The sequence below is a fragment of the Asparagus officinalis genome, chromosome 4 (assembly GCF_001876935.1).
Source record: "Asparagus officinalis chromosome 4, Aspof.V1, whole genome shotgun sequence".
NCBI lineage: Eukaryota > Viridiplantae > Streptophyta > Magnoliopsida > Asparagales > Asparagaceae > Asparagus > Asparagus officinalis.
Genome location: NC_033797.1, coordinates 99,303,939 through 99,329,588, shown reverse-complemented (window position 1 = coordinate 99,329,588; position 25,650 = coordinate 99,303,939). Strand labels below are relative to the sequence as shown.

Sequence of the window (25,650 nt, the reverse complement as noted above, 5' to 3'; positions counted from 1 at the left end):
GTCAGATAAGAGAATGCATGAGCTTGATTCTTTGTTAACAAGTTTCATAGAGAGGGTTGAAGAAGAAGTCAGAGGGTGTCAAGCAATAGATGCTGGTAGCAGCCACATTCTTGAGTCGAATATTCCACAGATACCTACTTCACATACAATCCAGCATATGCCGCAAATTACAGTTCGTGACCCGGAACAAGCAAGAACCAAAGGTCGTCCACGCAATGCTACAAGAATTAAATCATCATTAGAGAAAGCACAAGAAAAGAAAGAGAGGCAAAAGCGTACATGTGGTAGATGTGGACAACTTGGGCATTATAGGACTAGCTGTACAGTTAACTTGCCCAGGTATGTTTAAGTGCGTTGACAAGTTAAAATATTTTATCTTTTGTTGTTGGAGCATATGGATTAATGGATATGTTACTGTTATTTGAAGTACATTATTGCTTTTCCTACTGCACTGCTGTTAACAAGTATATTTTCTTAGATGCATGTTACTGTGGTTTAATCTAGCATACATGATCCCATAATGAAGTGATTTGGAGCACTACCCATTCCCGTGGTCATTAATTTCGTGAAATGATATTAAACTTTTTTGTTGCATTGGTTACCTTGCTGCTTGGAAAGCAAATTCTTTTGTGAAACTTGTATCTTGTCCAGTATTCTACTCACTTTTCTAGGAACCCATGGAACCTGACATTCACAAGGTAGTCTCCTCCATGATTGTCATCACAATAGTTGCCACCACTTTTCTAGGAACCCATGAAACCTGACACTCACTTTTCTAGCAAATTTCTTATGAAGCTGTTTGTGCATTCTAGATTCTCAGCTTGCAATGTGAATTTCGAATAATGTAGGGTGGTTTAAAAGTTTGGGTTCACCTGCTTGTTTCTAGGGTCACCTTGGAGTAATGACCTTTGCACCATGATTCATGTCTTACCAATTTTCTTGAAGTTCTTCACTTTGTTCACTAATGCACATGTGGGTGTATGTTATAGTCGTCTACCCAATGAACTTATAGTAGTTTTAAGTGCATGATATAGTCATCTATCCAATGAACTTATAGCAATTTTAAGTGCATGATTTTTTAGCTAGAGAAAAGATATAGAATATACATGGAAGAGAAAGGAAGAAAGGAGAGATTTTTATGTGAATTAAGTTGTTTTTATCTTATTAATAGTCTTGCAAAGTTAGATTCTTTTACGGTTTTACCCTCTGCAGCTGATATATGTTTTGTTATATTCATGCAGTTGACAAGACGATGGGTTGAAGAGCAACCAGTGCCTCCTTTGCCACTGGATGTGAATCCTGATTTAATTCTTGTCTTATGTTTGGTGTAATGTGTTTGTACCTGAAAAAGAAATGATCTGCTCAACTTAAGACTTCATTGATGTATAAATGTGAACCAAGTTGATGTCATATTTGTGAACATGTTGGTTATTAGGTTGGTCTTATGTTGGTGGCTTTGTATGCGAGATATTTCACCATTTGTGAACATGCTGGTTATTAAGTTGGTCATATTTGTGAACATGCTAGTTATTAGGTTGGTCATATCTTGAATGTGTTGATGGACTTCAAAGATGGGCTGTTTGTATCTTCTAACTATTGTATATTCTCATGGTTATTAAGTTGGTCATATTCTCATGGTTTTCGGCAATACATGTATCCCTATAGCAGTTTATATTGTCTTTCCTTTATCTTAAGAGCTTCTTGGTTGTGTACGTTTGTAGCTGCTGCAAGATTTTTATGTGCATTTACAGTATACAACATACCATCATCAACTCTAATCGATATATTTCACATTCACATCAATTCTATAGATATATGAATTAAAAAGTATTTGAAATGGAGTAAAAGAGGCATTCGTTTATAAACATGGTCATTCTCCTCAAATTAAAAAGTATTTGAAATTTCGTAAAAGAGGCATTCGTTTATAAACATGGTCATTCTTCTCAAGTCATCAAATTACAGATCGTACACCTCATAATCATAACATCTGAACAAAAACAGATAACCATCATCATTTGACTAAAACACAGAGCAACAATATCAGTACAACGATACCTATAAGTTTTAAATATAAAATTACATCTTTCAACATTTTATTCAAAACCTCAACATTTTTTTCTAGCTTTTCCAGCCTTTTTGTGATGTTCTTGGTATCATCCACCCATTCGAAGAAGTTGCAGCCCTTGCAATTAGGTCCCTTGTATCTCGGGCATCCATAAAATTCCAAGCCCTTATTATGTCCTTGCTTGCACATCCATATTCTGCAAATTAACCCACAATAACATCTTTTTTGAACTAAACCCTCATCTTCTTCTCCACTGAACACTTCCGGAAAGTTCTTTCATCTTTTATCTGCAAAGACATTAGATGAGAATGTATGCAGCAAACTAGCTGAACATAAACCAAGTCAGGTTTGCATAATAAACACAACCAATAAACACAACCAAGTCAGGTTTGCAAACTAGCTGAACAAATAACCATTCATTACTGACTTGATCGGGATACCCCTAGGAATCGTGCTCGGATATTTGATCGGTTATCAAGTCAATGTGAGATACAACATGCACAACTAATTAATATGATCCAGAGAATGACGTCTAAGAAATTAAGCTAGGATTGAAATAGATGAATTTTGTGGACTATAAATTAATTATTGGCGAAATGATTAGATTTTTCCTCTCAAGTAGAGAACTTGTATAGAACTCAGCAGCTGGATTATGAAACTATAATAATTCTTTCAATCCCCGCTGCAGGGAATCTGGATAGGAATGATACTGGGAACATTAGTTCAGACGCTTGTTCTCGTCTGCATAACTTGGAGAACAAATTGGGACAAGCAGGTCATTACTACTTTGACTTTCTTCCTTTCGAATTCTTGTTCTATTGGTCAACACCTCCAATATTTAGTGCGAACCAATCTACAATAAACACAAACAATAACAGCAAAAATGGGATCCCCGAGAGAGAGAGAGTTCAAAACTCCATAATAGATCTACATTGTCCAAAACTCCATCTCCATAGCCACCAATTTCAGCACAAGAAATTAATGAAAAAGAAGACTCATTTCCAAGTAGCCAATCCAATCAAAGGGATCGGGCTACAGGTCGAGATAGAGGGTTCGAGTAATTACCTTCAGCGTCGAGAGAGAGGAAGGGTCTTGGAGGGGGGATAGAATACAGCCGAAATATAATATATATATATATATATATTTATATATATAGTATATAATTATATATATATAAGTATATATATATATATATATTATATATATATATATATAACTATATATATATATTAATGTATATATATATGTGTGTGTGTGTGTGTGTGTATGAGATATATATCTATTGAGTATATATGTGTGTGTATATACATATATATATATAGTATATAATATATAGTATTAGTAGTATAATATATATAATATAATATATAATATATATATATATATATATATATATATATATATATATATATATATATTATATATATATGTATATATATATATATATGTGTATATATGTATATATATATATATATATATATATATATAGTCTTATATATATATATATATATAGTAATATATTATATTGTATAATATAATATGTATATATATATATACATATATATATATATAATACATATATATATATACTCACATATATAGATATATTATATACATATATATTATATATATATTATATACATATAGTATATATTATATATAATCTTTACATATATAGGATATGATATATATATATATATATATATATTATATATCATAATGTATATTAGTATATACTATATATTAATATACATATATTATATAATATATATATATATATATATAAATATATAATATATATATATATATATATATATGGGGACACTGAATCCTGAGCTCAGAGCTCAGGAAAATTTCCTAACGCTCGCACGGGCCTAAATGCGATTGGGTCTCGTTACGGAGGGGTTTTTTTTTGAAAATGAAAGCTCAGAAGCATGTAAAGATCCTGAGCACCGTGACTCCAACCCAAATTGAGAATCGTCCCATTTCCTGCTCTCTCCTCCCCCTGCGCTCCAACCTCACGACGACGCCCTGGCACAAGCGCTGATCGGAGCACTCGACGAGGAGTCTCGCCGACGTCAAGTGATTCGGGAGAGCAACTTCGGACGACTTCGGACAGACCCTCGACTGACTTCGACGACATGTTTCAGGAAGTAAATTGCATGCATGAATTGAACAGGTGCAATCAATCACAAGACCAAGACCCGAGCAATGTGAATGCCATTCATAATGAAAGTCTTTCCAACACAAGCATCGTTATTGTATTTGCATCTGCAGGCGACATATTGCCGATCATCGTTGATACTTGAACTCTATTTACGGTGAAGAATTGTCAAAAATTATTGGGACTTGTGGTGTAATAGTGGTAACATTGGACGTAATTTGCATGCTCGAGATGAAGGAGAAGTTTAAAGAATAATAGAAGAAGAAGATGGCTGGCTGCAAACTATGTACATGTATCGAACCATTGGGTGCCAATGCTTTTAAAAGGCATTTTTTTGCAGGAATGAGACAACTTCAAGGAGTGAAAGTATTAACTCCATTCTTTGATGGAATTGTGAATTCACAAACACAGTTTAACAGATTGTAACTCAATAGAAAAGGCCATACGCAGTCGCACGATTGAGTGAAGCACAATGAACAGTAAACTCTTAAACAAACCGGCAGTTCACCTTGGCATCCATTGAAAGACAAAAGCCCTTGGAAAAAAGTTTAAGTTTATCCCGGCACTATTTTCCATTATTTCAGAATGAGATAAAGGGTGTGGTGCTCTGGCTTCAAGAGGAGAGAAAAGAAGAAAAGTTTGGTTTATGGTCGAGTTGTGAACTTACATAGATGAAAGCAATGAAAGTGGAGGTTGTTTACTTATGATGAATGTTAGAGAATTACAAGTATAGTTGCAGGCTGTGGTTTGTTTGAGAATAGTGGTGTCCTAATGCAAACATATATGTAACTCTAATGTCAAACATAGCAATTCTTTCATGCCCACTGTATATATTCTACACCGTTGGACTATAGATCACGACATCGTAACATTGGAGTTATAATGTTGTGGTTTGGCAAAAAACATTGCAGGTGGTGAGAAAAAATAAATTTGTTGAAGAACGTTGGGATTGAAAGCAAAAAACGCAACATATGCACTGGACTTGCCTTTGATCCAGATAAGATACATGCATGAGCTTGATTCTTTGTAAACAAGTTCATAGAGAGGGTTGAAGACAGAAGTTCAGAGGGTGTCCAAGCAATAGACCTGGAGCAGCCACATTACTTGAGTCGAATATTCCAACAGATACCTACTTCACAACAATCCAGCATATGCTCGCAAATACAGTTCCGTGACCCGGAACAACAAGAACCAAGGTCCGTCCACGCAAAGCTACAAGAATTAAATCATCATTAGAGAAAAGCACAAGAAAGAAAGAGAGGCAAAAGCCCCCCCACCGTTTTACCAAAAAATGTGGATGTGGACAAACTTAGGGCATTATAGACTAGCTGTACCAGTTAACTTGCCCAGGTATGTTTAAGTGCGTTGACACGGTTTAAAAATTTATCTTTTGTTGTGGTGGAGCATATGGATTAATGATATGGTACTGTTATTTGAAGTACATATTGCTTTTCCTACTGCACTGCTGTTAACGAAAGAATATTTTTCTTAATGCATGTTACTGTGGTTACATCTAGCATATCATACCATACATGAATGTGATGGAGCACTACATTCCCGTGGTCAAATTATTTCGTGAAATGAATATTAAACTATTTTGTTGCATTGGTTACCTTGCGCTTGAGCCAAAATTCCTTTTGTGCAAACCTTGTATCTATATATATATATATATATATATATATATATATATATATATATATATATATATATATATATATATATATATATATATATATATATATATATATATATATATATATATATATATATATATATATATATATATATATATATATATATATGAAGATTATAATATTTGGATATGTACATGAGATGAATTTAAAGTTTTTTATGCACAACAAATATTATATATGTATGGGAGAAAAGCTACAAATATGTGTGCATATTTTGTGCATGTTCAGAATACACACGGGACTACTAGTCCCGTATGTTTTCTGTGTGTCTACAGAGTACACGAGACTAGTAGCCCCGTGTATATTCTAAGATTAATTTGGCTGTTAATTTGCTACCAATAATTACACAGGACTAGTAGCCCTATGTATATTTTGAGCTTAATTTAATTGTTAATTAGCGACCACTAATTACACGAGACTAGTAGCCCCATGTATATTGTTGGCTTAATTTAACTGTTAATTAGTGACTACTAATTATTAGTCCCATGTATATTTTGGACTTAATTTAACTGTTAATTAGCGACCACTGATTACATGGGACTACTAGTCCCGTGTATTGTAACAATGATATTTTTTAAATCGAACTCTTTTTAACTAGTCTTGATAACGAGACCAAAATATGGTCGATTTTGCTAATTAGGGGGGTTATTGGTTGGAACATTTTGGGGGATAATGAGATAATTTTAGGGATTCTATTTCAAAGTGTTATTCATTGGGACAATAGCAAGGATAATACCTTTTTGTGTTATTGGTTTTTTGGAATACTAGTGAGACAATTACACACCACTTGGGATAAAATTACCCTACCCATATACAAAAATTTTGTCCCAATAGTAAAAATTTACCCCATCCTCTATATTGGAACAATATTGTTCCACTTTGAAGGCAATTGGGATAATTTTAAAATATTTTTGTATTACTTAACTAATACATACTAATTATATTATAAATATATGACATGATATATAAAATATAACATATATTAATATTTTAATAACATAATTTAATAACATAATTTAATAACATATATTAATAATATTATATAATAGTAATTATAGTATAACGTATTTATTATAATATTATATAATATTTTAATAACATATATTAATAATATTATATAATAACATATATTATAAATATATTGATCTTATATTATATTAATTATTATATAGTATAGCATGCTAATATAATATAATATAATACAATATAATAATTAATAATAGTAATTTGTAAGTATAGTATAATATATTATATTTTAATATAAAGTAAAATAATATTTATATTATAATAATATACTAAATAATATACTAAACCAATTGGATAAGTTAATTTAGAAGTAATTAAAAGATAAAATTATTTTTTAATAAGGTGTCACATCATCAATTATCCCATATGAATTATCAAATCAAAGGTTCAAATTATCCCATTATCTCACTTTATCCCACTTTACCCCACTCAAAATATCCCAAAGGGGTAAAATTGTTCCATTAGAATAATTTTTCCACTTGGCCCCAATTTGTCCCAACCAATAACCCTTTTTAGTTTTAAAAAATAGTCTTTTTTTTAATTCACCTTAGGGCCTGTTTGTTTCGTTTCCCCCAGAATCCAAAACCCATTTTCCTTCACTTTTTCACTTTCCCCCACTTTCTAAAACCCACTTTTCTTCACTTTCTCCACTTTCCTCCAATAATATTGTGACAACTCATCCCACCACATCTCATTTCATACTTTAATATTGTGACAACTCATCCCACCACATCTCATTTCATACTTTTAAAAATAAACAAAACACAAGAAATGAGTCACATCAATCAACTCATCTAACTCACTTTCCCCCACTTTTCTTCGTTTTCTATCATCTTTAAAAATTACTCACATCATCCAATAATATGGTGACAACTCATCACATCTCATTAAAATTTCCTTCCATCACTTTCCTCCAAAAAAACAAGGATAGTGGAGGAAAACTCATCTCATCTCATCATCCAATAATATGGTGACAACTCATCTCATCTCATCTCATCTTATCTTTTTTTCCCAACTTTTAAGAATGAACCAAACACAAGAAAAAAATCTAAACAAGGAAAGTGGAGGAAAACATCAAAAATTACTCACATCAACCAATAATATAGTGACGGAAAGTGGAGGAAAACATCAAAAATTACTCACATCAACCAATAATATAGTGACAGCTCATACTTTCCCACACTTTCTTTTATAGCGTTGACGAACCAAACCTATGAAAGTGGAGGAAAACGTCAAAAAATATTTTCTTTTCCCCCACTTTCTCCCACTTCCTGTATTTTTTTTCGAAACAAACAGGCCCTTAATGGGAAATGCAAGTCAAAATATCCCATCTGTTACGTGGAAAGCAATGTTACCGGTTCGTACCCGCAACGTTCTGTTACTATCTCGACAGTGTTCCGAGCCACGAGTTCTCACTCTCAGCGGTGAAGCGAGCATGGCGACATTTCCCTCCACTTTCATTCCCTTTCTCCGCTCCCAGTCACCGTTCCCGTGTCCTGCAGCTCAACGGTAGCTCTTATCCGCCTCCTCCAAAACCCTAAACCAATCCTCCATTAGTTTGATTGGAGCGCAAGAAGCGTCCGATCATGAGATCGAAGGCCCCTTCAGCCGTCCGATGGTTCAAGGATTGGTCAGCCCCTTTGTAACAATCCCTATCTCTATCTCAAGTACTTTTTTAATTTTTTTCTGATTTTGTTTTGATTTGGCTGTGTAATTAGGGTTCCGCAAAATTTGATTTTGAGCGGAGGGGAGTGCTCGCTTCTGAAGTGGGTTACAGGTAATATATTTTCCATCTTTTTATTATGCATTTTGACATAAAAATAGGAATTTGCTCATTTGTGTTGTACAAGGGAATTTGGCTGCGGATCCTTGATTGTTCCATTTTCCCCAAAGGATGAAGATATCATTATTAAAACTAGCATCCGCATTCGATGCGTACATAATAAAATGCACACTTGAATTATGACTTATGAGAAAATGGTCATCACTCAAAATCTGAAAGGGGGAAAAAAAAGAGCCCCCTTAGACTGTTAACGCATAAAAACCTAAGACATTTGAATCGAGAACTCAAAATCTAGTTAAGCCACCTGATCCTTGTGAATTAAAAAGGGACGATAACGATATTGATCAAAATTGATCTAAAAGACTGAGAATCGAGATTCGGCTTACTTGATGCTGCTCCTCTCCACTTTGACATTCTCCATCGTTGCTCAATCATCACTTTGGCCTCACACTGTATAAAGAGATCAACATAATTGGGGCTAAAGTAGGGCAAAATTAGATTAAATGGAAAGGAATCGAAAACGAAAGAAAGAAAATTAAGCAAACTTGGGCACTATGTATGGTCTCTCTTTTGGTGTTTCAAAGGAAATTATAGTATGTAGAGAAAATGTGGGGAAATAAACACGGATTAGGAACGTGAGGCATAGGAGAGCAAACTTCAAAAGAAAAAAAAAATCCATAAGCTTCATGGATTTTTATTTTACATTACATATAACTTAGTACCAACAGTAAAATTTCTTTACTATCTAAGTACATGATACATCTATCAAAAAAGAAGTACATACTACAAAAGATGAGAACTAGTGTTTTACTGATAAGAGTTGGCGCTCAGAAGGAAACGTGGGTTACTGGTTTCTTTATCACTTAGAACGTGGGTCGTAAGGGTGGTTTAGACTATGTGATGTTATTTAAAATCTTGACAATTTGTATGGACATCTGTAGGGATTTTTTAAGACTATGACAAAGTATATAAGACCAAAAAATTGGACCATAAGGCAAACTTCCTTTAAATAATAGTAATGGGTACAGTGTGTCCATAATTTGTATATAAAGGTCTGAACTTGAGTGATCCCTTTGATTGGTTTTTCATTAAACCCAACAATAAATAAATCTCGACTTAAATGCAATACGCCCATTAGAGCTGAAGTACAATTACCATTCTTTTGGGTAATTGCCAATGCTTGTAGCTTATTAGAGAAAAAAAGACTACTGGACATTCTGGAAACATGGACAATTTACGGTCTCTTAACAATTTTCTGGCTATTTGATTTATATATAACATAAAAAAGGTGTACATGTGTTAGTGTGAGTTACTGTGTCAGATAAATAGGGTTAGCGGGACCATTAGGTTGACAAGCAACCTTAAAAATTGATCCTAATTTTCCATTTGGATAACTGGCAAGCGACATTCTAAGTATTGGTGAAAGGATTGAATTTTATTGTAATTTATATAATGGTTCAACTGGCATTAAGTAAAGATACAGAGAAAAAGCTCCCACTGCTGTAATTTGTGTTAGTGCTCAAGAGGCAAATGGGGGAAAAATAATTTATTTTAACATAGTTAATGACGGGATCATTTTGATTGATGAAGATACCTTGACACGTAACTTTGTAACAGATGCAACCCAAACTGAACACACAAAGAATCACCAGGAGAGGTTAGTGGCATCAAGGTAGGTTTGGTTCATATATTTATTGACTTGAATAGTCTTTCCTTTTCTTTTCTAGAATCTGTGCTGGTTGCCAAGTCAACTGGGACCTCTATCAGAAAAGATGGTTCACAAATGTGTTGTTACTAGTGATTATATGGAGTTTAATAATCATGGAAGATATGTGTATCAAGTAAGAAAAATTTCTTGTTGCACTAGATTTATTCTTAGGACTAGCCCAATTAATGTCTTTACTAAACATCTTGAGTTATTAATAATTATCGCACTTTTTCATGGTTCTAATAAGAACTCTGGGGAACTTCTTGCTAAGGGACATTTTTTATGCTAAACTGCCACGGTTTGGGCCTCTAAGGCTTGATAACCGGCATCCTTGGCAACACTATTGTATTCTTTAATGTGAAGTTAAAAATGTTTCTGTTGTAGAAGCATACATGTTTCCTTTGGAAGTGTAAATAGCCGTCTAGGTTAGCCCGACACGACAACTTGGGGGGCCGTAGCCGTGGCGGTCTCGTTTTGGGTACAGCTACATACCCCAACGTGGTGGACACGGGTGAGTTCTTAGGCCATCTGAGATTTGAGGATGAAGAAAGATGATGATGAACATTTCACTCTCCCTCTCTCTCCTCTCTCCATTTTCTTTATTTTTTATTTACTTAGTGGAGTATGACATCATCCGTCACAGGGGGTGGTTCGATGAGAATGAGTTTTGATTTTTGTCTTTTCAGGATAAGGGTAGCAGTTATCCTGATTCCTTAAGTTTGGAGAAAATAAGAAAGTTAAGTGGCTCATTTTTAGTTATGGATAATTTTTAGTTTGTAGACAGTCATCTGGCTAAGTCAGTCTTGCTAGAGTGCACATATTGAATTCTCAACATGATATGATCCTTCAAGAAAACACAAACCCAAAAAAAAATAGCTCCCCACTTTCATAGACTGATCGTACCAACTGAAGGAGTCAAATTTCTCATGTGCGTGTGTGTATATATTATCCAGTCTTGCTACAGTGCACATGTTGAATTCTCAATATGATATGATCCTTAATGAAAGCACAAAACCAAAACAAAATAGCTCCTCACTTTCATAGACTGATCATACAAACTGAAGGAGTCAAATTTCTCATGTATATGTATGTGTGTACGCGCGCGCGCGTGTAACAGTGTCCCCTTACCCTAACTTTTACAAATTTTCCGTGTCCCGTACCCGTACCTGTACCCACACCTGTACCCGTATCTGTGCAACCTAAATAGCCGCCTTTTCCCTGTATTCTCATTTTTCTAGAAGATGGTTTAGAATCCATTTGCCTATCTACTTGTACGACTGGAGAATCGGTCACTGGAAAAGGAAATTTAATATCTTAAACTTTTTGGATCGAAGAATGAGTTAAATTTTGAGCAAAATTGCTAGGAAGTCAAGAATGTTGGAGTATTGATATGAAGAGTGTAATTTAGAGTAGTTTTAGAAATAATTTGAGATCCTCTATTATCCATTATAACAATGAGATGGGATATACTTTTATCGCTCCTACCTTGAGGTGCATTCCCTTTGCACCATTAAGTCGCTGCATGGAACATGACGGATTGGTCAGGAAAATGAAGAATATCAGACATATAGCTAACAAAAGGAGGAAGTGGATTTTTATGCCTAAACCTAATCTTCCGAATGACCAGTATAAAAAGAGTTGTTTAGAAAAATTATGTCTGATATTCTTAATTCCATGTTTTTTTGGCTTTGAAGCTGGGTGGCTTTGTCTGCAAAACAACATTAAGGTCTCTATCATTATGTGAAGTAGGTATCAGAGGCCAATGAGAGCATTAATTAGGAAAAGTTAGAGGCTTATAGTTAATGGAACAATGAGAACTAGATGTGGGCATAAACAGACATGGAGGAAGGTACTTATGAAGCATATGATAGTGGTTAAATTAACTAAATGCATAACCCTAAATAAAGCTGAATGTCATACACTAAAACCCCAATAGTCTTATAGCAACTTTTTTGTTCTTTCTGTGCTTTATACCATATATTAGGAGTTTAAGGGATATTATTTTGTACTACTTAATATGTCCTGGTAGAAACAGATAAGCTTATGTTCATCTTTCTGGGACTCTAAATTTGATGTCTATATTTTTTTACAGTCAATACATGAATTCATTTAATTCATAGGGTTCATGATGTGAGGTGAAACAACTACTTCACTTTCTGAAACTGGCTAGTGCTCTTCTTTCCGGCTGATTGTGTAGTTTTAGTTTCTTTATGCATTTGATTCATACACTGTTCTATCTGTATGTTTGTTAGTTTTCTTTACTATTTTTCCTCTTGAGTATTGGATACTAAACTCTTACTAAGGGACAATTAAACACTTATGTAACCATACACTTTCCTTAAGCATGCATTGTGAGTTTTCTTTATATTATTTCTATAAAATTCTTGTAAGCTGATTGAAGTAGCGTCTGATTTTCTGAATTTGTTCTTGGTTCTATAAAAATATATTCTACTTAGATCTTTTAGTTTAGTATTTATTATCAACTATTGTACCTCATCTAATTAATCTTCTTCCTGTCTAGAGGACACAATGCAGTCCCTAAAAGACAATCAAAAGGTGCCAGAAAAACAAGCGCCAGAACCTGAATCAACAACTGAGGTTCTTTTCCTTTGCAGCTATGAAGGCTGTGGAAGAACTTTTCTTGATATAGGTACTCTAAGGAAACATGCTCACACCCATGGCGAGAGGCAATATGTTTGCCATTATGATGGATGTGGAAAGGTATGCCACATCCCAATCTATTAATACTTCGTTCTTGTGTGGCAATCAATGTTTAAAACACGGATTCAGTATGTGTGTGCTTGGGCAACATATAATGCATAATTAGATTTTACGCTTCATAATTGAACTATGTAAAAATGTTAGTGTAAACATACATACATATACACATGCGTACATATATATACACATACATACATACATATACATGAACACGTTGTTACGAAAGACATGAAAAACTTGAAAACTGTGATAAATTTTGTGACAACTTGAAAACCTAGCAAAACAATAGTATATAACCTGTCCCATGTTACCCTAACCATAACCTGCGCATTACATCAAGTTTTCAATAAAAATAATAACTTATGAACAAGCATCAACAACAAATCATAAAAGAAATCACTATTTCTTCACTTACACCTTACTGAAATAGGTTATACAGCAAGTAGTTGTTATATCTAGGCTCTGTTTGGATATCATGGTGTTTTACTTGTTTTTATGGTGTTTTTGCCAAATACAAAACACCATGCGTTTGAAAACCATGGTGTTTTTTTAAGCTAAATCATCATCAAACCAAAATCACAACACTTATTTCAAAACGCTTTTTAGGTGTTTTAAGTTTGGTGTTTTGATTTTGAGTTTGATGAGGTGTTAATATAATATCTAACATAACATATTAAATATAATTAATATATAGTTATTATCGATATGCTTATTATATTATATTACATTATACTATATTATATTATGGTTAATCTAGTATATTAAAAATATTTATTAAATAATATAAAAACATAATAATAATAAAATATCTATATAATAATAATAGAATATAAAGAAACTAATAAAAATAAATAAAAAGATTAGTAATAATAAATACTAATATAATAATGATATAATAATATACAATACAATATTATAATCACTGTAATTATAACACACTAAAGTACAATATAATATTATAATACGTTATACAATATTATATTGTATTATATTTAATATTTATAATACTATAATAATGTAAACTAAATATTATAATATTTTATTTATAAAATATTTTATTATAATTAATATATAATATAGTAATAATATAATAATAATAATGTTGTTACGTGTCAAAGTAGGGTTGATCAAAAACACTTAACATGGCGTTTTGAGAACACTTCAAGGAAAAAACACAACACTACGATATTTTTTTACAAAAACACACATAAAAACACCATGATATTCAAACAAATCCCTAGTTAAAAGATTCAGGAGAGCTGATAGCCTTCCTGTACAGAAGCAAGGAATGGTTATGAGAGAAATTAGAAAGTAAACAAACTAAAAAAGATGAAAATAAAAGAAGAGTTACAAATCTTGTTGCATTCTTAGGACTGCTGCCTATGATAAAGAAGGGAACAGAAGGAGTATCACCTTTTTACACTAAGGGAAGGGAGATGTCCGGTTCCTAGAATTTGTATAATTGGTTTAATGGCTCAATTGTGTTAGGTTAAATTGATAATGGGTTGGATATAGGATAATGAAATAACAACTCTTGTAATTGTTAGACGAGTGATAGAAGTGAACATGCAGCTTGTTCCCATAGTGAGAAGGCATTTTGATTCGGATGTTACCTGCGTACTTTTATGTGGCATTTATGCAGCCACATAAACCTTGTTTTCCAAACACTAGTTGGAATCATCTAGACTAGCGAGGAAAAAAACCCATTAATAAGTAGACAGAAAGGGAAGGTATAAGATGTCCGCTTGTCATATTTCAATGAAATTTTGGGTGCGCTTTTTCTTTAGGATTTACCATAGAATATCTAACGTCAGTATCTAAATAAACAATTAAGCCTTTTCCAAATTTATCGGGCTACTAAGAAGTCAGAAACATTTTCTTTCTTCCTCCACTAAAAAACCAGCATATTTATGACATCAGTGTTCGTTTTAAGTGCATCTGCGATGTGCATTTTTTCATACTTCTTCATCGGGAATCTTATACTTTCTTGTAGCTTAGCTTCTTACTCTTAATTCAGTTCTTCCTCTTGGAACTTGATTTTTCTTTTTTGGAGAGAATCTGTCAAGGTTGTGTGACTTGCGTCTTTCCAAGAATATACTTTTTTGCATAATACATATGAGCCCTTGAACCTCTATCACGTTCCAGTTTGTCTTCTTTTCTTTCGTTTGATAACTCAGATGATAATGCTATTTGCAAGTAGTTGGAATATGGATCACTAACTTGCATACAGATTTTTTTCGGGAATATTCCATAATAAGCAATGTAGGTTTAACATAGTAAGCAGCATTCTTGTCACATAAATTTAATTGGTTTACGTTAAAGCGTCTATTATCTCCATTATAATTTAAGCCTTTCTGACTAAAATATGTAATATGCTGCAATTCCATGTGTAAGTTTATTTATTTATTGATGTAAACCTAGAGTTAGAATCTATGGAAGGGGATTTATGTTTGATTTGGGTGACAGATAGGATTTTCTAGCTGTATAGATTTCAGAAAAGGAAAAACTGTTGCAATAGCAGAAGAGCAGAAAGCGAGAACAAAATCAATCTCTTTGCAATCACTTTAAACCATCTTATCCTGAATATCCCATTTATTATCAGTCTTTACATTGACTTCTTTACAAGTTTAAAGATAATATTTAATTTTTCCACATCAAATATGATAATTTACTTGACAGAGAAAAGGAAAAAGTAAATAGAAGATTTATTCCACATGTTCAATTTGACATTTCCATATGATAAACTTCGCTGCTAATTAGATATTTGCAATCCCTATGGTCTGCAGAAATTTTTGGACAGTTCCAAGCTCAAAAGACACTTTCTTACTCATACAGGAGAGAGGCATTTTATATGCCCTCATCCAGGCTGTGGGAAGGTAAGTTTCTTGCATTTCATACTTTCAGGTTTGAGTGTTTACTGTCATAATCTATTACATATTTTGTGCATTTAGTGCAACTTTATATGTTCCGTTGGTTTACTATTTTGGACGCCGTTCCTTTATTTCTTGAGTTTTATAAAAGACAACACGTATGACATTTATAATCCATATTTATAATCCGGTTCATTATTCAATGGATTGAACAAAACATGTTAAGCTCTTAAGAGGAAATGATCATAAATACTGCATCAATTTTATGGGTGAACGCACTCCGTGAATGTACGCCATTTTGTTACTGTTGTGCCATGTCCATCAACCAGTCCAATACCAGGTAATGATGAAAATCAGTGAATAATTCATGCTTATGACATTGTATTCCAGGTTTTTATCTGGACAAGGCTGCATGTTATATCCTATTTATTATAATTCAGCAGCCACCACAAGGATAAGCAAATTTGGAATAATCAATAGTTAGATATGCATATGCAGTCTGCGTATTTTTATGGAGATAAAATGTAAGAACATAGCATGATTTGGTTGGAGCTTAGACGGATCATGAAGATCGAATGTAAGAAGATATAGTTGTTTAGAAAATAATAGTGAGGATGGTGGATAAGCAAGTAGGAAGATTTCTTTATCATTGTATTATAGATTTGTCAGTTGATGTAATGAAGGTATAATTTAGCTGTGAATGTTGCAATTACATCAGTTGTCAACTTCATGTGGAGGTTTAAAATATTGCAGGGTAGCTACTGACTTCATGGGTGCACTGAAAGACGTTCAAGTCAGAAAATGCAGTTACCAAATTGAACCGGGGATTATTTTTATTTTACTATTATTATTATTATTTCTTTTTTAGTGGTGGGTCGTTTTTATTTATTTATATTTCCTTTGGGCTTTGGTGGCGGTGGGGGGTGCGTTGAGCTAGTAAGTAATAATCGGAAATAATTATACTGTTAGTTCAAGTACCTTTGGGATTCAAATATTATCTGGGTTTTCAGTTTACTATGTGCTATTTGCATTTCATTAGCTATGAACTTGATTGTCTGTCAATGTTCCATATCAGAGTCAGACTGTGTTTTCTCACCTCATCCAGACGACACCACCTTTCTGCCCTATTATAACTGATAAGATGATTATATATATTATATGATTGTTAAACTTAAGATGCTGAATTGCAGGCCTTCTCCCTGGATTTCAATTTACGATCTCATATGAAGATACATTCACCAGAGAATTATCATGTTTGCCCATACAAAGATTGCGGGAAAAAATATACACATGAGAATAAGTTAAATGCTCACATAAAGGCACACCATGGAAAGGTAAAGGTCTTCTATTTATATTTGTCAATAGTCTTTAATACTTGTTTCACAGTAGCTAAATTTTCATTTAGGAAAGTTTTCGGTGACTTAATGAGGATGATGTTTATTAGAGGAATTTTATGAGGATGAATTGGTCTTCTGATGGTTTTTTTTATCATGCGTAGCCTTGAATGCTGTATGATTTTTTCCCTTTTTTTTTCCTTAGAAATCATATTCTTTCTTTTTTTTTCCTTTTTTTTTCCTTAGAAATCATATTCTTTCTTTTTTCCCCATAAGACATGCCATTGGTTAATTATGCTCCAAATAAGTAAACAGTTGATAACTTTTAAATGGCACAGTATCAAGGTTTATGCGGTGTAGGACATTGTTCCCTACATGTTCTTACAAACTATTGATAAATCACCTATTTATAATGTTGAACCCCTCTGCAAACTAGATGTTGAACATTTGTCATCTATGGGGTTGTATTTCATATACTTTTACCTTAGTGAACATGGTTGAATTGAAATTGCAATTTGGCATAAACATAAAACCATTCTGCAAGGAGATCTATTTTCCATAACTATTAATATAATGGATCTCCAATCCAAGCCATTCCTTCATTCACCTTATATCTCATGAAAAAACTGTCATTACTTTTATTTTTATTTTTATCTTTATCTCAGAACCTTGCATGACTGCTAAATTTTAGCCTGGTGTTGATGACAAATAATAGGTGACTTGAGGTTATGGCATGACATTAAGTCCAGTGCCATATAGTCAATCAAATCCAAACCCATAACTTAAAGTCCATCAATGACACTGGGTGGGTGGGTTTGATGGAGGGATGGATGGAGGTGTATGTGCAATTAACCCTTTATTCTTTTACATATATCTCCGTTTTAGTTTATCTTGTAACATGAAATCATATTTCTAGTTTGTCACAATGTAATTAGGCTGTTTGAGACCCACTGACGTGGGCAATGTGAATTGATTATGCAGCGTTGTGACCTAATTTAATCTAATATATCTTGCAATTCAGCTTGCTTTGGTAAAGCATCTCCAATGTTAGTTGAGCACCCACATCTGAGATTAAACAAACAAAAAGTGGTAAAATACTTTCAACCAGAATTAGTCTGCTGGATAGAAGACAACAGAGTTTCTTGAGTATTTCTCAGCTGAGAGAAAGGTCAGTTGATGAATTATGTAAAAAGCAAGAGGAATAAATTATGCACACATTTTTTATTTGCATCCCCACCTAGATGAAGCGATTTCATCACGGTGATAGCAGAAAATTTAAATATCACCCTTGTAAAGGGTAGTTTCAATGCAAACTCCTTTCCTTTAAGTGTTGCATTTAAGTGCCTTGGGAAAGAAATTGTTCTCGTGAGAGATCGGTTCAGGAGTGTTTAAAGAGGTAGAGACATCTTGATTTGTCTTAGTCAAGAAAATATGTTCTTGTCTGGTTGATACATCTTTAAAACACTGACTATTTTTTGTGATACGTATCAATTAAAAATTATTGGTAGTTTATCTGTCATATAACTGCAGAGTACTGGAGCAGAGACGGTGAAGCACTCCACACAAGTGTTAGATAAAATCCAAAATGCACTGAAAAATCCTGCAGCTTTACATGGTTCAGCTTCTTCTGACCGTCCGTTTGCCTGTCCCTATGAAGGCTGTGGGAAAGACTATATTCATGAGTATAAGCTAAATCTCCATTTGAAAAAAGAGCATCCTGACCACAATTTAGAAGAAAATGGCAAACATCATGCTCCCACTGCTGATTTTGATATTGATGAATCCAGTGAACAAGATACGCTCATGAAGAAGCTCAATGTTCTCAAAAGCATTAAAAGGAATAGACCCAGTCCAATACAGCAAAAGCCACCCTCAAAAGTTCCAAGGCAGAAAAGCTCAAGTTCTGCACCAAGAGATATCGACATGGTTAAGAAGTCATGGCCTATTAAAGATATGTACGAGGAAGATAGCGAGGAAACTGAAGAAGATAAGGAAGATTTGGAAAATGTTGACGATGAAGAGACAGAGGATGAAGATTGATTCTGGGCTAAGAATGTGTGGATCTTGGTGAGCACTGTACATAAAATGCGAAGATGATGACAAAAATGTCAAGAGCTGTAATTGCTTTGCGTGTTCTTCTCAATTTACCTTTTTTTTTCTTCTTAATGTATGTGTAGTAGAGTATCATATATATTTGGAGGTACTAATCTCATAGTAGTACTCTTATATTGATGTACATCGTTTTCTCAGCTTTTGTGTACGAGTAACTAGTTTCAGTGGTTCACATCTTTACGTGATGAATCTTATGATTTTGCTATATTTTTAACTGAGAACCGCATAGTACGAAGTGCAAAAAATGCATGCGCAATTTTGTGACAGATCCTTGCTGCTCTTGCCAGCTGAATGTGAACGCTGTCGGACACTCTCCGCATAGAGAGCGTATTGCAGCTCGCCAGTTTGGAGGACAGATATCCCAACTGTCAAGAGAAAAACAAAATGCAGATAGTTGGGATCAGGGCCCTCCAAATGAACGAATGCGTTAACAAGTTCAAGCCAGCAAGTTGTAGGCTACTGCTTCTCTCGTTCTGATACAAGGGGCCAGCAAGTTGTAGGCTACTGCTTCTCTCGTTCTGATACAAGGGAAACCTTCGCAAAGCACGAGGATCCTTATGCCGAAGCCCAAGTTCGATCCCCATCCCTATCAAGTAAAGCCTGGGTGTATGAGTCTCACCTCCCATTCTCACACTAACCTAGCTGGGTGTACGGGTCCCACCTCCCATTCTAAAGATAGACGGGATCGAACAAGGGACTTGGGGGTGTTGGCAATACTACCGTTGTGTCATCAAGCAATTTGCGCAACCCACTGTGGGTTGGCTGCCTCGTTTTTTCTCTCTCTTTGTTTTCCTCCTTTGAAATGTAGATTTTGGGTTGATTTTGTTTTCATTCTCATTTTCATCTATGCAAATCGTGTGGAGATTTGCTTATTTTCTATAGTTATAACATCAACATAAAGAGCCGTCGAAAAAGCTATCACCGGGACCATCATTAATCTCTCCTTTATTATAATGAGGAAATTCATGATTCTTCTAAAAACGCAAAAAACTGAATGTGTCATCTAAATGCATGACATTTGGTAAATAAAAAAAAGGGAAAAATGTGTCCAGGCCCCAAAAGCAGAATGTTCATGTGACCCGCCCCCTTGTATTTTGCCCCATGTGATTCAGCCCCAAAAAGTACCATTTAATATTTTAAGGCCCCTCCACGTCAGCAGTATAAAAAAAGAGATTGTATTTTGAAAAAAAACCCGAAATTACCCCTCCACTTATCTTCCCTAGACGTCTGGTCCACAAACTACATGGAAAGTCACGCCCATTAATGCAATCTGATGGAAAAAATAGAGGGAAATTTCCCGCCCTTTTTTGAACTCTATCATGAGCAATAACTCATGTTAGTTCTAAGTTATTTAATGTTAGTTCTAAGTTATTTAATGTTAGTTCTAAGTTATTTAATGTTAGTTCTAACTTATTTTATGTTAGTTCTAATTTAGTTCTAATTCATGTTAGTTCTAATGTTAGTTCTAAGTTATTTAATGTTTGTTCTAACTTATTTTATGTTGTTCTATGTTAGTTCTAATTTAGTTCTGACTTATTTAATGTTAGTTCTACTTCCAGCTAGTGTTGGTTCTAATATAAGCGTTAGTTCTAGTGGCTATATTAGTTCTAATTGAGCTCCTGTTAGGACTGACACGATACCTGTTAGAATTGATACTGGAGAAGCTAGAACTAACACATCATCAAGTAGAAGTAATATGACATTTAGACCTAACAATTACGCTGGAACTAACGACTTAAATAAATTAGAACTAACACGATACCAGTTAGAACTAACACTAGAGAAGCTAGAACTAACACATCATTAAATAGAACTAACATGGCGTTTAGACCCAACAATTACGTAGAACTAATGACTTAAATAAATTACAACTAACACGATATCTGTTAGAACTAACACTAGAACTAACACATTAAATAAATTAAAACTAACACGAGCTGGTAAAAATTAGAACTAACCACATTAGTTCTAATTTATACAAAGTTAGTTCTATTTTATAACAAGTTAGTTCTAATTTTATACCATGTTAGTTCTAATTTTATGCCACGTTAGTTCTAATTTATGCCAAGTTAGTTCTAATTTATACAAGTTAGTTCTATTTTATAACAAGCTATCTCTAAATTATACAATGTTAATTCTATTCTGGAGCGTGTTAGTTCTAATCTATACCATGTTAGATCTATTCTGTAGCGTGTTAGTTCTAATCTGCACAGTGTTAGTTCTATTCTGTAGAGTGTTAGTTCTAATCTGCACAGTGTTAGTTCTATTCTGTAGAGTGTTAGTTCTAATCTGCACAGTGTTAGTTCTATTCTGTAGAGTGTTAGTTCTAATCTGCACAGTGTTAGTTCTATTCTGTAGAGTGTTAGTTCTAATCTGCACAGTGTTAGTTCTATTCTGTAGAGTGTTAGTTCTAATCTGCACAGTGTTAGTTCTATTCTGTAGAGTGTTAGTTCTAATCTGCACAGTGTTAGTTCTATTCTGTAGAGTGTTAGTTCTAATCTGCACAGTGTTAGTTCTATTCTGTAGAGTGTTAGTTCTAATCTGCACAGTGTTAGTTCTATTCTGTAGAGTGTTAGTTCTAATCTGCACAGTGTTAGTTCTATTCTGTAGAGTGTTAGTTCTAATCTGCACAGTGTTAGTTCTATTCTGTAGAGTGTTAGTTCTAATCTGCACAGTGTTAGTTCTATTCTGTAGAGTGTTAGTTCTAATCTGCACAGTGTTAGTTCTATTCTGTAGAGTGTTAGTTCTAATCTGCACAGTGTTAGTTCTATTCTGTAGAGTGTTAGTTCTAATCTGCACAGTGTTAGTTCTAATCTGTAGAGTGTTAGTTCTATTCTGCACAGTGTTAGTTCCGTTCTGTAGAGTGTTAGTTCTAATCTGCACAGTGTTAGTTCTATTCTGTAGAGTGTTAGTTCTAATCTGCACAGTGTTAGTTCTAATCTGTAGAGTGTTAGTTCTATTCTGCACAGTATTAGTTCAAGTCTGTAGAGTGTTAGTGCTATCCTGTAGAGTGTTAGTTCTATTCTGTAATCTGTTCCGATCCAAGTCAGTTCTGCTTCTGCACATGTTAGTACTATCTGATACCAAGTTAGTTCTATTCTTTGGCTTGTTACTCCTAGCCCCTCGAGCGCATCGAATAACTGAGATGTTAGTTCTATTCTTTTAAGCGTGTTAGGCCTAATATGATAGTTGTTTTGTTACTTACAACTTTTTATCTAGTGTAAGCTGATGTTAGTTCCCGATTAACAAAGAGTAAACATTCAATCGGAAAAAAACAAAATATTTGTTGCATACTGGGACGAAAACACTTCAACATATCAAACACTTAGTCAGCTATAGATTCATTACATGTTTTACGGTTATGACCTTCCATATGACATCGAGAACATTTTACTGGCCGCGTGTAAACAGTTCTGTTGTTGATACGCCTGGTTTTATTTCTCCCTTTCCTTTTTGTTGTAAGTGGAGGTAGGATCTGTATCTCATCCCTTGGCACGATGCGCTTCTCAAAGTCAGGGATAGGGTAGAGGATTGGCTCGTAGCTCTTTTTAAAGGCTTCAACCGTCATAAACCAGTCACAGAACTGGTAGACATCCCTTTTCATAAACATAATGGATGCGCATGCATGTTTGCAAGGGACACGGGTTACATCCCACCCACGGCAAGTGCATGTTTTATTGTCTAGATCCACTTGACAAGATCTATGGGATTGTACCTCAAATAATCCTGTGTGGGACTGACGAACCTCCAATGGACGACCATTTTCCATGTTCTCTTTGAGAGCAAGTTCAGCTTTGGGGCAAAGAAATTGATTCCAACTTTCAGCCATGGTTCGTCGCTCATTCATACGAACCATAATCTGTTTACGTATGTGCTCTACCAGTTGAAGTATCCGTAGTAGCCTAGCCTCATGTATCCATTTGTTGAATGACTCTGCAACATTTGATGTAACGTGACCATATCTGAAACATAATAGGGAATTCGTCAAGCGGCTTATAATAGTCATGTAATGAAATAGCTTATAACTTACCTAACTCCAGGGAAAAACGCATTGGCCCAGTTTTCTGGAGCGTAGTTCATCACAATATTGTAAGCTCTTTCGTCAACCAGTCTAATGTCGTCCATGTAATCGTTCCATTCTGCTCTAGTATATTTGTAACAGGCAGATTGCAATAGATTACCCAAGATCTGAGTATCTTTTGATTTGAATCCCAAATCCTTCAACTTTGTCCTGAAGTTCTCAACTAGATGCAACACACATCGAGAGTGTATAGAATCTGGAAAAAATTCTCTAACTGCTTCTCTGATCCCCTTATCCGCATCTGAAATTATCACTAGCTTGTGTGGAGGGTTGTATGGATCTGGCCTTTCATAGAGAATAGACCACAAACCTACAAAGAGTTGTGGTTACCATACACGAATTAGAGTTAGCAATGAATGAGCTAGAATTATCATAACCTGCAACAGAACTAACATGGCTAGGGATAGAACTAACCTTGTAAGAACCACTTCCAGTTAACATTATTTTCCTGATCGCATATACAATACGCCAATGGAAATATCCCCTGATTTCCATCATATGCTACGGCGCTTAGGAGTATGCCTTTGAATCGATCTTTAAGAAAGGTACCATCCAAAAATAAGAGTGGTCTACAGCCGTATAAAAAACCATTTATGCAGGCGGCGTAGCATATGAATAACCTTGTAAACCTCCCCTCATTTTGTTCAACATGAATATAGCTACCTGGGTTTGTCTTCTTGACCTCTTCTACATACCTAGAAAATTGAAGATTAAGCGTTAGTACCAACATTGAAAAATTAGTATAATCGACCCTAATCCCCTCATTTTGTTATATATCATCTTCTATTTACCATCGTAATTGATCGTAGGACTCATGGGCATCACCATATAATTTCTCTTGTGCTCTTTCTTTACCCCACCAAATCTTACTATAATCGACCCTAATCCCATACGAGCTTAGAAACTCCTTTTGAACGTCAATAGGCCGTATATCCGGTCGAACCTTTAACGTGGGTTGTAATTGGGTAGCAATGAATCGCCTTGAGGCTCTAGATTGACCAGCATTATTGCCATGCTGCCCACAACTGTGATTGTCCACAAACCTTTTGATTTCAAGTCTATTATCATTTTTCGGTGGAGAGGCAAATAACATCCACGGACAATTTTTTGCTGCCTTAAACCGACAAAACACTCGAATACGCTTCGGTTCATTCTTCCCAAACTCGTATTCGAATTTTTTTGCCATGGAGTAGTATAGCAAGGCCAATCTTAACTCCTTCGCACTTTCAAATCGTTGTCCCTCACCGGTTAAAGCTGTGTGCCACCAAGCAGGAATCCTCTCTGATCTGCTAATCATGTCATCAATCGTCATGACATCATCTCCGGAAGGATTGTCATTGGGATTCTTATCTGGAACACTTGTGGTCAACAACGCCGACGGGCCACAGTCTACACTTTTTGATTTCAAACTGCACAAATAATAGAAGTATCAACAGATAATAGCAAAAGCTAAAAAGCAAAAACGACAATTGCTTGCTGTTAGAATCAATTAGAACTAAAAGAACTAACAATATAACCATTAGAGCTAACAGTGCATTGATTAGAACTGACATAATAGCTATTAGAACAAACAATATAGCCATTAAAGGTTAGTTCTAATTTAACGAAGTTATTTCTATTTTATAACAAGCTATTTCAAAATTATAACATGTTAGTTCTATTCTGTAGAGTGTTAGTTCTAATCTGCACAGTGTTAGTTCTATTCTGTAGAGTGTTAGTTCTAATCTGCACAGTGTTAGTTCTAATCTGCACAGTGTTAGTTCTATTCTGTAGAGTGTTAGTTCTAATCTGCACAGTGTTAGTTCTATTCTGTAGAGTGTTAGTTCTAATCTGCACAGTGTTAGTTCTATTCTGTAGAGTGTTAGTTCTAATCTGCACAGTGTTAGTTCTATTCTGTAGAGTGTTAGTTCTAATCTGCACAGTGTTAGTTCTATTCTGTAGAGTGTTAGTTCTAATCTGCACAGTGTTAGTTCTATTCTGTAGAGTGTTAGTTCTAATCTGCACAGTGTTAGTTCTATTCTGTAGAGTGTTAGTTCTAATCTGCACAGTGTTAGTTCTATTCTGTAGAGTGTTAGTTCTAATCTGCACAGTG

General features: G+C 34.3%; 2 protein-coding genes across 3 annotated transcripts; one reads left to right on the top strand and one right to left on the bottom strand.

Moving 5' to 3' along the window:
- Positions 8,312 to 19,649, top strand: LOC109837898 (uncharacterized zinc finger protein At4g06634-like). 2 transcript variants are annotated; one of them, XM_020406277.1, is made up of 6 exons: positions 8,312 to 8,591; positions 8,668 to 8,726; positions 12,962 to 13,161; positions 15,948 to 16,037; positions 17,222 to 17,365; positions 18,896 to 19,649. In XM_020406277.1, the coding sequence occupies exons 1-6, from the start codon at positions 8,536 to 8,538 to the stop codon at positions 19,403 to 19,405; spliced, it is 1,059 nt and encodes a 352-aa protein (XP_020261866.1). In that variant the 5' UTR covers positions 8,312 to 8,535; the 3' UTR covers positions 19,406 to 19,649. The 2 variants fall into 2 exon arrangements, with proteins under 2 accessions (XP_020261866.1, XP_020261867.1); XM_020406278.1 differs by having other exon boundaries at positions 8,313 to 8,579.
- LOC109837897 lies at positions 22,744 to 25,183 on the bottom strand. The gene is made up of 4 exons (XM_020406276.1): positions 24,350 to 25,183; positions 23,973 to 24,253; positions 23,508 to 23,868; positions 22,744 to 23,439 (listed from the first exon to the last, which is right to left on the bottom strand). Exons 1-4 carry the CDS (start codon positions 24,868 to 24,870, stop codon positions 22,803 to 22,805), a joined length of 1,800 nt encoding a protein of 599 aa, XP_020261865.1. The 5' UTR covers positions 24,871 to 25,183; the 3' UTR covers positions 22,744 to 22,802.

Bases quoted from the DNA above. Each gene is read 5' to 3' on its own strand.
- LOC109837898 (XM_020406277.1), top strand. From the start codon at position 8,536: ATGAGATCGAAGGCCCCTTCAGCCGTCCGATGGTTCAAGGATTGGTCA. The intron at 8,592-8,667 runs GTAACAATCCCT...CTGTGTAATTAG, and splicing joins AAGGATTGGTCAGCCCCTTT to GGTTCCGCAAAATTTGATTT. The intron at 16,038-17,221 runs GTAAGTTTCTTG...GCTGAATTGCAG, and splicing joins CTCATCCAGGCTGTGGGAAG to GCCTTCTCCCTGGATTTCAA.
- LOC109837897 (XM_020406276.1), bottom strand. From the start codon at position 24,870: ATGACGATTGATGACATGATTAGCAGATCAGAGAGGATTCCTGCTTGG. The intron at 23,869-23,972 runs GTTAGTTCTATC...AACTCTTTGTAG, and splicing joins CTGGAAGTGGTTCTTACAAG to GTTTGTGGTCTATTCTCTAT. The intron at 23,440-23,507 runs GTAAGTTATAAG...ATTATGTTTCAG, and splicing joins GCGTTTTTCCCTGGAGTTAG to ATATGGTCACGTTACATCAA.